This window comes from Salvelinus sp. IW2-2015, linkage group LG31, assembly GCF_002910315.2.
Source record: "Salvelinus sp. IW2-2015 linkage group LG31, ASM291031v2, whole genome shotgun sequence".
NCBI lineage: Eukaryota > Metazoa > Chordata > Actinopteri > Salmoniformes > Salmonidae > Salvelinus > Salvelinus sp. IW2-2015.
The window spans coordinates 28,891,437-28,905,978 of record NC_036870.1 but is presented as its reverse complement, the minus strand read 5'-3'; the positions used below and the strand labels follow the sequence as shown (position 1 = coordinate 28,905,978).

The 14,542-nt window shown below is 42.3% G+C and overlaps 1 protein-coding gene across 1 annotated transcript in view; it reads right to left on the bottom strand.

Annotated features, from left to right (window-relative positions):
* Window positions 1-841: 841 nt before the first annotated feature.
* Window positions 842-14,542, bottom strand: part of LOC111956136 (solute carrier family 45 member 4) — a 45,524-nt gene continuing 31,823 nt past the window's right edge. Inside the window, exons 3-7 of the mRNA XM_023976584.2 lie at window positions 9,877-10,056; window positions 8,591-9,756; window positions 8,205-8,304; window positions 7,383-7,594; window positions 842-1,669 (exon numbers count right to left, since the gene is read on the bottom strand). Coding sequence (XP_023832352.1) covers window positions 1,307-1,669; window positions 7,383-7,594; window positions 8,205-8,304; window positions 8,591-9,756; window positions 9,877-10,056 — 2,021 coding nt within the window. The 3' untranslated portion in view covers window positions 842-1,306. The remainder of the gene's footprint in view (window positions 1,670-7,382; window positions 7,595-8,204; window positions 8,305-8,590; window positions 9,757-9,876; window positions 10,057-14,542) is intronic.

The following is a 14,542-nucleotide window of genomic DNA, read 5'->3' as shown; positions in this document are numbered from 1 at the left end:
GATATATTCTGAAAGGTGGAAAATAGGATCCTTACTATAAATTACTAAAGAGGATAAAGATATATTTGTGTGGACAGCATTTCCCCAAACTCGCTCCTGGGGACCACAAGGGGTGCACGTTTTGGTTTTTGCCCTGGCACTACACAGGTGATTCAAATAATCAAAGTCTGATGATGAATTCATTATTTGAATCAGCTGTGTAGTGCCAGGGCAAAAACCAAAACGTGCACCCCTTGTGGTCCCCAGGAGCGAGTTTGGGAAATGCTTGTGTACAGTAGATATAGTGTAACTCAGTTGTGTCAAACGCATTCCACGGAGGGTCGAGTGTCTGGTGTTTTTAGTTTTTCCTTTCATTTTAGACCTAGACAACCAGGTGAGGGGGAGTTATTTACTAATTAGTGACCTAAATGTATCAATCAAGTACGAGGAAAGAGTGAAAACCAGCAGACACTCGGCTCTGTGTGGAATGAGTTTGACACGTGGTGTAACTGGTCTTTTTACAATTTAGTATGTCATAACAGTTAGAAATTCAATAATTAGGAGAACTGATTGATTTACCAAACACTGCCTTCCTCCCCCTCCTCTCCTAACTGAGAAATGACCTCTTTATACATGTGCAGTTTCCTCTTAAAGCCACGAAAAACCTTTTAAGTCCAAAAAGTAAAACATCAACCCTGTAAATGATACCGGGCCTGGCCCATTTGGTGATAACAATATCCTTCTGCAACATAATGTCAAAAATATATAGAGGAAAGTAAACTAAATAAACATGTTCAATCAAAAGAGCAATTTTCTGCATTTTCAAATGCTTCACTTATTAGAAGAATATAATATTTCTTAGAGACTCTTCGTCTTTTCCTTTATCTTGACCCTTGAATGGAAGTGAGAGTGAAGTGCATGTCTTTTTCCAGAGATCCCAGTTCAGCGCGTGAACGTCGGTCGGTCGCATGTGTATCCACTGTCCCCTGATCTGTCCTGTCCAGTTGGACCGCCTCGATCGCCGCCCCTGGTGGCCCTGAGAGGGAGAGATGGCTGTCCTCTCCTCGCCACACCACAGTCCTTAGACCGTGACGAGCGAGAGACAGGCCCCAAATGAAATGAAACACAAGTCAAAACCTGAACACATCATGGCCCATGTGTGTCTTTGAGAAAGAGGTCGGTCAAGCCCATGCCATCAGCAGATTATTGGGTGGCAACGGCCCGGTTGTAAAAAAGGAATTTCGGTTTTTATTTTTTGATGATGTCGTTGCATTGCTATGGTTACAGTAAGCTCCGACCTTTCCGGTTAATTGGCGATCACATCAAATTACAAAGTGGACTCGCACTGCACTTTACACGTAGTGGTGGCGGCACCTTTCTTTGTCAGTTTTAGAACACTGGGTTTCTCYGTGACGCTGTTATCGGACATGGGCCCTGTTAGAGCCTTCTGCTCGCCCTTGGCCTCCGCGTCGCCGTGACTTGGGTAGATAACCAGGAACCAGGCGGTGAGGAAACCCAGGAAGGAGCCGCCGGACGCCACCATGGGGATGACCCGCACACTACCCGTAGCGTCCACTGCCGCACCCAGCGCCGACGCCACCAGGATCTGGGAGATGTACACCTGGCACGACAGGATGGCACAGTCGATGCCGAAGCCCCGCTTGGAATTCCCCGGGCTGTGGTGGATGTACTGGGAGAGAGGGAGGGGGGAGGTGAGAGGGAGGAGAGGGAAGAGTGAGGGAGAGAAGAGAGAAGAGAGAGGGAGAGTAGAGAGAGCAGCGAGGGAGAGTAGAGAGAGGGGGAGTAGAGAAAGGAGAAAGAGGAAAAGGAGAGAAGAGAGAGGAGGAGTAGAGAGAGAGAGCAAGGGAGAGTAAGAGAGAGAGAGAGAGTAAGGAGAGAGGGAGAGGTAGAGAGAGGGAGAATAGAGAGAGGGAGAGAAGAAGAGGGAGGTAGAGAGGGAGAGAAGAGAGAGGGAGAGTAGAGAGAGTAGAGCGGGAGAGTAGAGAGAGGAAGTAGAGAGAGGGAGGGTAGGGGAGAATAGAGAGAGGGAGAGTAGAGAGGAGAGTAATATATGGAGAGAAGAGAGGGAGAGAGGAGTAGAGAGAGGAGAGTAGAAGAGAGGGAGAGAAGAGAGGGAGAGAGAAGAAGAGGAGAGGGAGGGGAGACGAAGAGAGAGGGAGAGAAGAGTGAGTAGAGAGAGGGATAGAAGAGAGAGGGAGAGAAGAGAGAGGGAGAGAAGAGAGAGGGAGAGAAGAGAGAGGGAGAGAAGAGGTATGGTGTAAAATAATTGCTAAATTGTCATTGTAATACACAGGGTGTTCGTAACTGACTGACTTGTCCCTGGTTAAATAAATGTTAAATCATTTAAAACAATGTAGATATTATATCAACTTGCGTATGACACGTTCTGGCATCCTCTAAGAGCATCTGGCATTAGTCTTGGCATAGTGACATCAATGTTAACGTTTCTGGATCTTTTCATGGACTGACACACAGCAGCATACAGCCTTGGGATAATCTTAACAGTCAGCAGATGAAACATTACCACCGTCGGTTGGCATCTTCCATCTGCCCTCTGGGATGTAGGTCTGCAATAACATCCTTCCACAGAAGTTACACCTACTGTTTATTGTATGTGATTTCAACTATATTTAATGAGATGTCCACTCAGTATGTTTACTTCAAAAAGTTGTGGGGACATGTAAAATAATTAAATAAAGCATCCACATTTTTGTTCTCATGTTCTCACACTGAGTGAACAGTGAATACCATGACTTCTGAACAGTGAATACCATGACTTCTGAACAGTGAATACCATGACTTCTGAACATCATCTGGTATACTGTATATTGATCTAGTAGGACAGTGGTTCCCGATCCAGTAGGACAGTCCCGTACCCCTTCAAACATTCAACCTCCAGCTGCGTACCCCCTCTAGCACCAGGGTCAGCGCACTCTCAAATATTGCTTTTGCCATCATTGTAAACCTGCCACACACACTATACAATACATTTATTAAACATAAGAATGAGTGTGAGTTTTCTTCACAACCCAGCTCGTGGCAAGTGACAAAGAGCTCTTATAGGACCAGGGCACAACAATAACATAATAATAATCAATAATTTTGCTCGTTATTTAGCCATCTTTCATATAAAACTTTATTTTCTCATCGAAAATGATGAATAACTCACCACAAGTTAATGAGAAGGGTGTGCTTGAAAGGATGTACATAACTCTGCAATGTTGGATTGTAATGGAGAGAGTATCAGTCATAAATCATTTTCAACACACAGTCTGTGCCTGTATTTAGTTTTCCTGCTAGTGAGGGCCGAGAATCCACTCTCACATAGGTACGTGGTTGCAAAGGGCATCAGTGTTTTAACAGCGCGATATGCCAAGGCAGGACTAGGATAACCTAGTCTGAGTACAGCTCAATCCAGAAATCTGGCAGTGGCTTCTGATTAAATTCAATTTTCACAGAACCACTTGTTGTATTTTCGATGAGGCTCACTTGTCCAGATATCGGTAAGTGGACTGGAGGCAGGGCATGAAAGGGATCACGAATCCAGTTGTTTGTGTCATCCGTTTCGGGAAAGTACCTGCGTAATTGCGCACCCAACTCACTCAGGTGCTTCGCTATATCACATTTGACATTGTCCGTAAGCTWGAGTTCATTTTCACACAAAAAATCATACAATGATGGAAAGACCTGTGTGTTGTCCTTGTTAATGCAGACAGAGAAGAGCTCCAACTTCTTAATCAGGCCAGTCATGTGAGAAACTTGTCATCATACAAGCGATCAGACAAGTGAAAATTAAAGAAAACTTTAAGTTCGTCTCTCAATTTAAAAAAGCGTGTCWATGYTGTAAAAGTGTTACATGGTCGCTGYCCATATCRTTGCATAGTGYAGAAAATACACRAGAGTTCAGGGGCTTTGCTTTAACAAAGTTAACCATTTTCACTGTAGTGTCCAAAACGTCTTTCAAGCTGTCAGGCATTCCTTTGGCAGCAAGAGCCTCTCGGTGGATACTGCAGTGTACCCAAGTGGCGTCGGGAGCAACTGCTTGCACGGCCATTACCACTCCACTATGTCTCCCTGTCATGGCTTTTGCGCCATCAGTACAGATACCAACACATCTTGACCACCAAAGTCCATTTGATGTCACAAAGCTGTCCAGTACTTTAAAAATATCCTCTCATGTTGTCCTGGTTTCCAGAAGAGGATATCTTCCTTAATTGACCCCCCATAAACGTAACTGACAAATACCAGGAGCTGTGCCAGGCCCGCCACGTCTGTTGATTCATCCAGCTGTAATGCATAGAATTCACTGGCTTTTATGCGAAGCAGTAATTGTTTCAGAACATCTCCTGCCATGTCACTGATGCGTCAAGAAACAGTGTTGTTTGATGAAGGCAATGTCTGTACAGTTTTTTTTGCCTTTTCCCCCAGCATTGTCATGGCCATATCCGCGGCAGCAGGAAGAATTAAGTCCTCCACAATAGTATGGGGCTTGCCTGTCCTAGCCACTCAGTAGCTCACCATATAAGACGCTTCTAGCCCCTTCTTATTAATGGTATCTGTTGCTTTTATACATGTCTTACTACTCGAAAGTCATTTTAATTCTCACTCAAAAAACTCCTGTGGCTTATTTTTCAAATTGGAATGTTTTGTTTCTAAATGTCTGTACAAGAGTGAAGGTTTCATCAAGTTGTGAGATAGTATTTTTGCACAAATAATACACTGTGGCTGAGGAAAGGAACTACTCCCAATATAAGTGAACCCCAAATCAATGTAATGCTCATCATATTTGCGCCTCTTCGATGGTCCAACGTCCTTGTCTGTTGTCCGGTGCTTTCCTGGGTAAGGGGGCAGTAGCTCTTCGGCTGCATCAGATTCACAACTGTCAGTGTCCATGCTAGCAGGGCTAGCAACAAATGTAGAATTACTGATGCTAGCATTGGATGGGCTCGTGGAAGCAGAACAACTTGTGTCTTCAACAGGTGCAGGTGTAGTACTGCTGGTAGTARCAGTACTACCAGTAGAGCTGGTATGTGTCTCTTTGGACGCGGGCCGTACTTTTTTAACCATTTATCAATTTTCGAGCAAACGGAATGAGCAGCAGCTACGTTTGGCTATATATGGATCATTAGTGGAATTCCCGCGAGAGAGTAACGGTTAATGTGATTGGATGTTCATTATTTGMSTAGGCTACCTGTATTTGACATTGTGTTGTTATTTCGCTGAACACTRGATGGTTTAATTWMATTTTTGGCAGTGWAATGAGGCTACTCAGGCGAGAAAAAAAACTCACCCAAAAGTATAGCCCTGTTGGAAAATATAAATGGACTGTTTGAAAATATGAAGATCTTTTTTWAAATATATATTTTTTTATGTGAATCACATTTTTATTTGGTGAACCCCCGGCGGCAGTGCACCCCAGTTTGGAAATACCTACAGTAGGAGATGCTACTAACTAACCTGTTATACCAGTCTATACTAACTAACCTGTTATATCAGTCTATACTAACTAAACCTGTTATAAGTTTTGTAATACTAAACTAACCTGTTATATCAGTACTAACTAACTAACCTGTTATATCAGTCTTATACTAACTAAGCCTGTGTATATCGAGTTTACTAACTAACCTGTTATATCAGTGCTATACTAACTAACCTGTTATATCAGTCTATACTAACTAACCTTTATCAGTTATCATATACTATATATACTCTAAACCACTGATATATCAGTCTATACTAACTAACCTGTTATATCAGTGTTATACTAACTAACCTGTTATATCAGTGATACTAACTAACTGTATACAGTCTAACTAACTAACCTGTTATATCAGTCTATACTAACTAACCTTTATATCAGTGCTATACTAACTAACCTGTTATATCAGTATATACTAACTAACCTGTTATACCAGTCTATACTTACTAACCTTTATATCATGTTATTAAACTAAACTAACCGTTATATCAGTGTATACTAACTAACCTGTTATATCTAGTATATACTAACTAACCTGTTATCGATCAGTATATACTAACTAACCTGTTATATCAGTCTATACTATATACAGTTGATATCATGTTTACACTAACCTGTTATATCAGTGTATACAACTAACCTGTTATATCAGTGTATCACTAACTTACACCTGTTATATCAGTGTATACTAACTAACCTTTATATCAGTATATATAACTAATGTTATATCATCTATACTAACTAACCTGTTATATCAGTGCTTAACTAACTAACTGCTTTATATCAGTTATATTAACTAACCTTTCAGTATACTAACTACCTGTTATATCAGTCTATACTAACTAACCTGTTATATCAGTCTATACTAACTAACCTGTTATATATCCGATATACATAATAGTTTATCAGTTTACATAACTAACCTGTATATCAGTATATATAACTAACCTGTTATATCAGGTATATAACTAAACTACCTGTCTATAATCAGCTATACTAACTAACCTGTTATATCAGGTCTACTACTAACTAACCTGTTATATCAGTGTCTATACTAACTAACCTGTTATATCAGTGTATACTAACTAACCTGTTTTATCAGTCTCTATACTAAACTAAGTGCTAATATCATATACTAACTAACCTGTTCTATATCAGTATATACTAACTAACCTGTTATATCAGTCTATACTAACTAACATTTAATCAGTGATACTAACTAAACCTGTTATATTAGTTATACTAACTAACCTGTTATATCAGTGTTTACTAACTAACCTGTATATCAGTGAATACTAACTAACCTGTTATATCAGTGTATATACTAACTAACCTGTTATAATCAGTGTATACTAACTAACCGTTATATCAGTCTATACTATACTAACCTGTTATATCAGTATATACTAACTAACTGTTATATAAATCATGTATACTAAACTAACCTGTTATATCAGTTATTACTAACTCAACCTGTTATATCAGTAATATACTAACTAACCTGTTATATCAGATATACTAACTAAAACCTGTTATATCAGGTAGTATACTAAACTAACCTGTTATATCAGTTTATACTAAATAACCTGTTTATATCAGTACTATACTTAACTAACCTGTTACTCTATGATGTGACTAAAACTAACTGGTTATATCAGTATATACATATACATATATATATCATCTATATATATATTATATATCAGTTCATTATACTAACCTAGACCTGGTTATATCAGTCCTATACTACTAACCTGTTATATCAGTATATACTAACTAACCTGTTATATCAGTCTATACTAACTAACCTGTTATATCAGTCTATACTAACTAACCTGTTATATTAGTGTATAATAATTAACCTGTTATGTCAGTGTGTGTACTAACTAGTATAGATCCTTACCTCTTTCATCTCATGGTATTGTCCCAGGAGGGCATAGGGGCAGTAGGAGATGCTCATGGAGATGATGCCCATGCTGCTGATCATCACCATGGAGACGTAGACGTTGGGGAAGATGGCCATGACAGCTGTACCGATGGAGAAGCCCAGCGTACCCAGGACGTAGATGACCTTGATGCTCAGGTCAAAGTTGTCCAGGTACTTCTGCAGTACGGCTGCAAACAACAGAATAGAATCGTTTATAAGCATTTGGGAATATAAACAAGGAGATGCTAAATCAAATGTATTTTATAAAGCCCTTTTTAGGTCAGCAGGTGTCACAAAGCAGAAGCGAAAGCACATTGGCGACCCTGGAAACCTAGATTTCATGTGGCCTCGTATAAGTTGGTTTAGGTGACTCCAGTGTTATTCACACCGTGGCTCAACTGGATGACATTCACCATGACTTAGTGATCAGTAGCTAGTACAACATTCCTCTTGTCACTTCCTGTGGGTGTTTAGATCCTGGGTTGCTGTACAGCTCTTTGTGAGTAGTCTGACTGTACTTGTTCAGGTCGTCTCAGCTCACTAGCTCATCCCGGTCTAACCCTCCAGCATGTGAACAGAGCCACAGATAGCACATTGGCTGAAGACTGTGTGCACATTGTTCAGTACCGTTTTATTGGCTGCCTCAAAGCACACGGCCTGCACACGCCTTTGTATGGGCATGTGCGCTCATTCATTCATTGGTCACTTCATTTATTTGTTTGTTCACTCGTTCGCTCATTCGTCCRTCCATCCATCCTTCCTTTCATCCATCATTCAACTCAGTGACTGGTCAGTGACCTGAGCAGGAGGCAGCTGTCAGGGCGTAGATGACCAGCCCCCAGCAGCCCATCTGAACTCCTTTGTGGTAGTTCTGCAGATCCGTGGAGTTAGCAGGAGCCTGGAGAGAGGAGATAAAACAACTCAGCTTAGTTACTGAGAGAGAATGTGAGGCTGGTAGCCCAGAGGTTAGAGAGGCAGGCCAGCAACCAGAGCTTAGCAGGTTCATATCACAGGCCGGCRTGAAAATCTGGTGTGGAGTGAGTTTTCTGTGTGATCAATAGTTTTATATTTGTAGAAGACAAGGATATGTACATTTACGCCCAAAAAGAAAACTTTGCCCAAAATAAATAAARTTGGCTTTATAATAACGTGACACAATGACCTTGGAGTCCCAGCAGCCTTACCTTGGGGTCTCCGTGGTAGATGACCTGGCCCATGAAGTCAGTGTAGAAGACGGCCTCAGCTATGATGGAAAACCAGGTGAGGAGATGACAGACACACAGCCTCATCAGCTCTGGAGGCATCTTCAGCATGGACAGCCACAGCAGCCTGACCGTGGTCTCCGTCTCCCCCTCCTCACTCTCTGTGTCCCCGCTGGAGTTGGTGTTGCCCGACTGGTGGCGTGCTCTGGGGTTCTGCTGTCTCCTCTTCTGTCTCCGCTGCACCTCGTAGATGTCGTTCAAGCTGCGCGAGGACTTGATGAGCAGCGCGGCGTTGGCTCGCCGGTAGCGGTAGCGGTGGGAACCCACGCGGCCGTAGTAGGAGAAGGTGCAGGACGGCTGGCGGTAGAAGATGTGGCGGCGGTGCCGCGTGGAGCCGTTGGTGCTGGCCGAGTTCTTCATGACCGAGCGGGCGTGCCCGTTAGCGCCCTGGCCCAAGCCGTTGGCGTGCGCCCGGCCGTTGGGCGTCTTCTGCTCGTTGACCTGGTTGTTGAGCAGCTCCTCCTCCCCGTCTGGGTCCTGCTCCTGCAGAAACTGTGACAGCCGGCAGATCTTTTTGGAGGTTTTGAGGAGGTCCTGGCTGCCTGTGCTGCTGCTGCGGCGTGGTGGAGAGCCGTGGTAGGATGATAGGTGGTCGGCGAAGATGGAGGGCTCGATGTGGCGCAGGAACAGAGCCTCGTGGTCCAGGTGATCTAGTGTTGCATCGGCCATTTGCAGCACAGAGTCAGACTTGGACCTCACCATCTCCACATCCAGGAAGTCCATGTTAATGTCGCGCAACGAGCGCCCGTCCTCGCCCCCGTCCTCGCCCCCCTCTCCGTAGAACTTATAACGGTCACAAGGGTCGTAGATGTCGTCCTCTCCAATGAGCTCCATGTGGGGGGTGTTCCCCAGGGTGTCGTTGACCTTGTTGGCAGTGGAGGAGGTGGCGTCAGCCTCCTCGTCCAATCGGTCCTGCTGGGGGCTGTACCGCTGCTCCTCGATGCTGAACAGATGCAGAGCCACCGAGATGGTGAACAAGATGGCCGCGAAGAAGAAGAGGATCTGCTCCTGGGACTTGAAGATTGAGCCCAGGAAGGTGTGGGTCCAGTCCAGACCGCCCAGCGCGTAGCCCACCGCTCCCCCACAACCTGGCGCAGACACACACATCATTTCCTGTTTGAGAATATTCAATCTATCAAAACTTTCACAGACATTACAGACACAGGTATGTGAATGGAAATATCCTGCTACTAAGACGTGTGTCATACCAGAGGAGAAGGCGTGGATGTTGAGGGCCATGTCTTGTTCTTCGGTGTCCGCCACGTCTAGTAGGTAGGCCCTTATGGGACCCTCCGTGGCGTCTGCACTGAAGTCCAGCACCACCACTCCGAGCACGGTCAGAACGATCCCTATGGGCTGGTTATTTGGCACATCGCCGACGGCAAGACCTTGAACACAACCAGAGACTGAGTTAGTGTCCTAGCCGGTATAACAGGTTCAGAAAACCATAGACCTAATTCACAGACAGAGAGAAAGTTGGACACAGAGCCCATTCCATTCCAGTATACATATATTGATAAGCAATATCCATCTTAGTTCCTTTCAGCTCTCCAACTAGGAGCACACTGCTGGATCGATAGAGAGAGAGAGATGAAAAGAGAGAGAGAAAGAGAGATGGAGAGAGAGATGGAGAAAAGAGAGATGGATAAAAGAGAAAGAGGGAGAGAAAGATAAGGAGAGAGAGAGCGATGAGAGAGAGATGAGAGAGAGAGAGATGGAGAGAGAGATGTGGAGAGAGAGATATGGATAGAGAGAGAGAGATATGGAGAGGGAGAGAGAGAGAGGTGGAGAGAGATATGGAGAGGGAGAGAGAGAGAGATGGAGCGAGAGATTGAGAGAGATTTGTACATGTGAATCAATACCCGATTAGTGTGTTACGCCTTCTTACACACAAACACACAGGACACACACACACACAGGACACACACACACACACACACAATAGATCCCAAGTTCATACAACCAGTAGTCCTAGGCTACATAAAAAAAACATTAAAAAGCAATGAGTCTGATGCACCAGATCAGAACGTTTAACTTTATAATGTTGATAAACTATTATTTCTTCACATTATAAGTGCAGCAACGTACACAAAGCAGGAAGCTACGAGCGAATGTTCATTATGCAATTATCAGAAAACACAGTCAAAAGCGCACCCCATATGCAAGAGGTTTCATGTGACAGATGAAAATAACCCTTGTAGAAAGGTATGTAAGGTGCTGATGAGGCCTGCCTTCCGTTGCCTGTGTATTTGCTGTTTGAGATGCTGCAGCAGCTTCTGCTCAAAGGCTCTGTATCTGTATGCCGAACACGTGATAAATAAGATACATAACAAATATACTGTACACACACACGCCAATTTAATTCCATTAAATTATGCAAATTAACCTATAGACCGATAAGCAAGACCAGTCAAATGTATTTCCACCAATTAAGAKGCTAAAAAGCATTATTTCGCCATTAGATTTTTTTTCTTCTTCTCCCGGCTGGCGTCAATTTTATTTATTGGCTGTTCTATTTATTTATTTTTAGGCCCAAATCCGGCTATTGTTGGCTAACGGACACCCTGACACACCACCATATACCCTAGGTCATTCATAGCCCATTTCCCATAACGCCTTGCGTGGTGTGTGACTACTCTCGTTGTCCTTGTGTCTGGTCCAAGCTGTGACCTTGTCTTACCCAGAGGTTTAGTATTACCCCAAAGGACATTGGTTCATGGCACACACTGACATTTATGACATATATCACCTCACAGACCAGGAAACACACGTCAAGGTTGACTGGATCATATGTACCCTTATGGCTACAGAGAACATCTAGATGTTACCTCATCTATATGTTACCTCATCTATATGTTACCTCATCTATATGTTACCTCATCTATATGTTACCTCATCTAGATGACATCTAGATGAGGTAACAAATCTAGAGGTAAAGCACGTGAGGTAACATCTAGATGAGGTAACATCTAGTATGAGGTTAATCATCTAGAATGAAGTAACATATAGATGATGTGACATATAGAATGATGTGACGATATAGATGAGGTACATATAGATGAGGTACCATATAGATGAGGTACACATATAGTGAAGTGATGAGGTACATATAGATGAGGTAAATCATAGTGGAACTAAGATGAGGTACCATATAGATGAGGTACATTAGATGAGGTACAATCCTAGATGGGTATACATTAGATGAGGTACATATAGATGAGGTACAACATAAGGGACATATAGATGAGGTTACCAATCTTAGATGAGGGTACCATATAGATGAGCGGTAGCCGATATGATGAGGGTACACATTAATGAGTGGTACATATGAGATGAGGTCATATAGATGGAGGTAACATATTAGATGTAGGTAACATATAGAATTGGGGAGGTAACTATTCTAGATGTTCTCTCTGGTGCCGGCAGACAGGAAACGAATAAAGTGGTCAACAGTATGGATCCAGTCAACCTTGACAGCTCTATCTGGAAACTGCTGGAGTGCGTGTGTTTTCCCTGGTCAAGGTGAGGTTGAGATGGTGAGATATGAACATAAGGCCGCATTGATACGAGTGCTCCTGACTCGGGCCTACAGTGCGAAGGTAAGATTCTGATAAGTCTCACGTTGTCATTACAATTGCGTCAGTCGTGCTGCCAATGAACCGCTGTAGCAGAAGATGTCCACCTCTTTGGGGGTGTAAATGATAACTATAGGAGTTAGCGTCGAAACCGGTCTGGCGGCCTCCCAGCTGGTGACCCGGTATTAGTGACCTGACCACACCTGAGTTTTATTGGGTTAATGTTTCGCCTTGTATGGAATTGGGTGGTCTCATTCGGGCTGCGCCGCCGCACTGGAACAGTATTCCTGGCCTTGTTAGGTTGGCAGGACGGTGGCCTTGCATTGGACCCTCAGTGTCAGCCATCGTTCATGAATTAATGCCCATCAGTTTCCCATGTTTGAATTATTTTGCGTAATATGACTTGTAACGTCATGTAAGTCTTTTGGATGTTTGCTGTATTTCTCTGGTTTTCAAGTTTGGGAATTGATAGTATCAACCTACAAATCTCATTAATTTATATTGGAGAATAGCATCAAAATAAAAAAGGGGGGCTGTATAATGATGACGAAGAGGAGAAGGTGCATCACAACCAGTTGACTTTAGTTTACTTGCTATATGAACTCTAAAGTGTCACTGATACTTTAGGGGATTTGAGGAAATAATTCAGGGTTTATAGGGATATACGCATTAGTGTAAATAAGTCATATTAGAATAGTAGTAATTGAAGATTCGCATTTATCTTTTTAAATCAGGTTCTTCCATGGATTAGGAGATGGGCAGCATTGGACATTGGCTGAGCCTACTTTAAATTTTTTTTCTAAAGGTTAAATATGTGTTTTATGTTTTTTTGAGCAGCATGGCTGTTTAGTAATTCTACGGTCATGTAATACGTGACTATTTGACATTTTGACTATGAAGAATGATGTAATTGTTATTTTCATCCTTTCGTATTGGGATCATTATATTCAAAAGTCGTTGTTTTATTCAAAATAAAACCACAGCACTAGACAAAGATCTGTCAAAATAACGCAGGATTACATAATAATTGAAAGATAAATGTGAGGACAAAATCTGCAAAAGAAATAGACTAACTGATGTAATTCGATTGGATTATTTTACGTTTGCCTATAACGCTGAGTTGACCTGTTGAAATGAAATTAAATGTGTAGTTAATGGGATTTTTCTAGGAAAAATCCTGTATATGGTCGTTGAAAACACTGTTGAATAATAAAGGAATGTATTCTCCAAAGTCCGATTAAATGTCATTCATCGATGTTGCTTGTCCCATGAATACAGGGCAGCGTCTGCTTTTGCTGAGGTATGTATTATTTAGATTTACCATAAAGCAGGATTAGACAAATTTTTGTTAAGGGGTTTTATCCTTATTATTGCACAGGGGATGTTAGGCTAATGTCACCGGGCGTAATCTAAGTAAACAAAACCTGATTGGGCCGCGAGTCAAATCCGTCAGTTTACTAAGAAGAAATCCTGGATTAGTTATAGGGCTGCGGTTCATATCCACCATGGCTTAATGTCGGCCTTTCACGCGTCTGCGGTGGAAGGTTGGCCGAGCTACAGGGTGTTTGTCAGAACGCATGAGACTCTGCCAAATCGGTTCTTCTCACGAAAACGATCTGCACTGTCGAACGAGTTTGCTAAAAAAACAACGGTATTCTCCGTTTTGCTGCTACAGACCCACACGGATCGTCTGAAGGTAAGCCATGACAGTTTAATTGGAAGGTACTGAGGTAGTTTTGTGCCATAAAATGGGGTTTAATATGTAAAAATAAATAATATAATCGAAAGGTTTTATAGATTAAATTAATAGGACAACACTCAAATCTTGTTCCTTATGATGGATTTTCTGACTGTCCTTTTTTTGCGTATTTTGTTTTATATTTTTGTTTAAATATGATAAACACATCGACATTGTATGAATTACTTATTTTGACTGTCTTATGAATGGAATTCAGGTGACGTAATATTTCCTTCATAACATGGGTAGTTCGAGCTCTGAATACTGATTGGCTGACAGTCTAGTATATGACCTGTTAACTATAGGGTATACCACGTATAATACTAAGTGGCTTAGTTTTACGTGGCGTAATGCACAAAAAAGTCAAAAAGGCTTCTAGTCTTTCTCACATGTTTATTTTTGAGCTGCGCTTTGTGAAAAGAAAAGTCGACTTGAAACATTATTGGCATTACTGAATTTCGTTTTCATATAGCAAGCTAGAGGACTAATGGTTTGGTAGCTAATAAAGTCTGTTTGTTTTGGTTCAAGGCAACATTGTGCTATCGATAAAATTATCTCTTC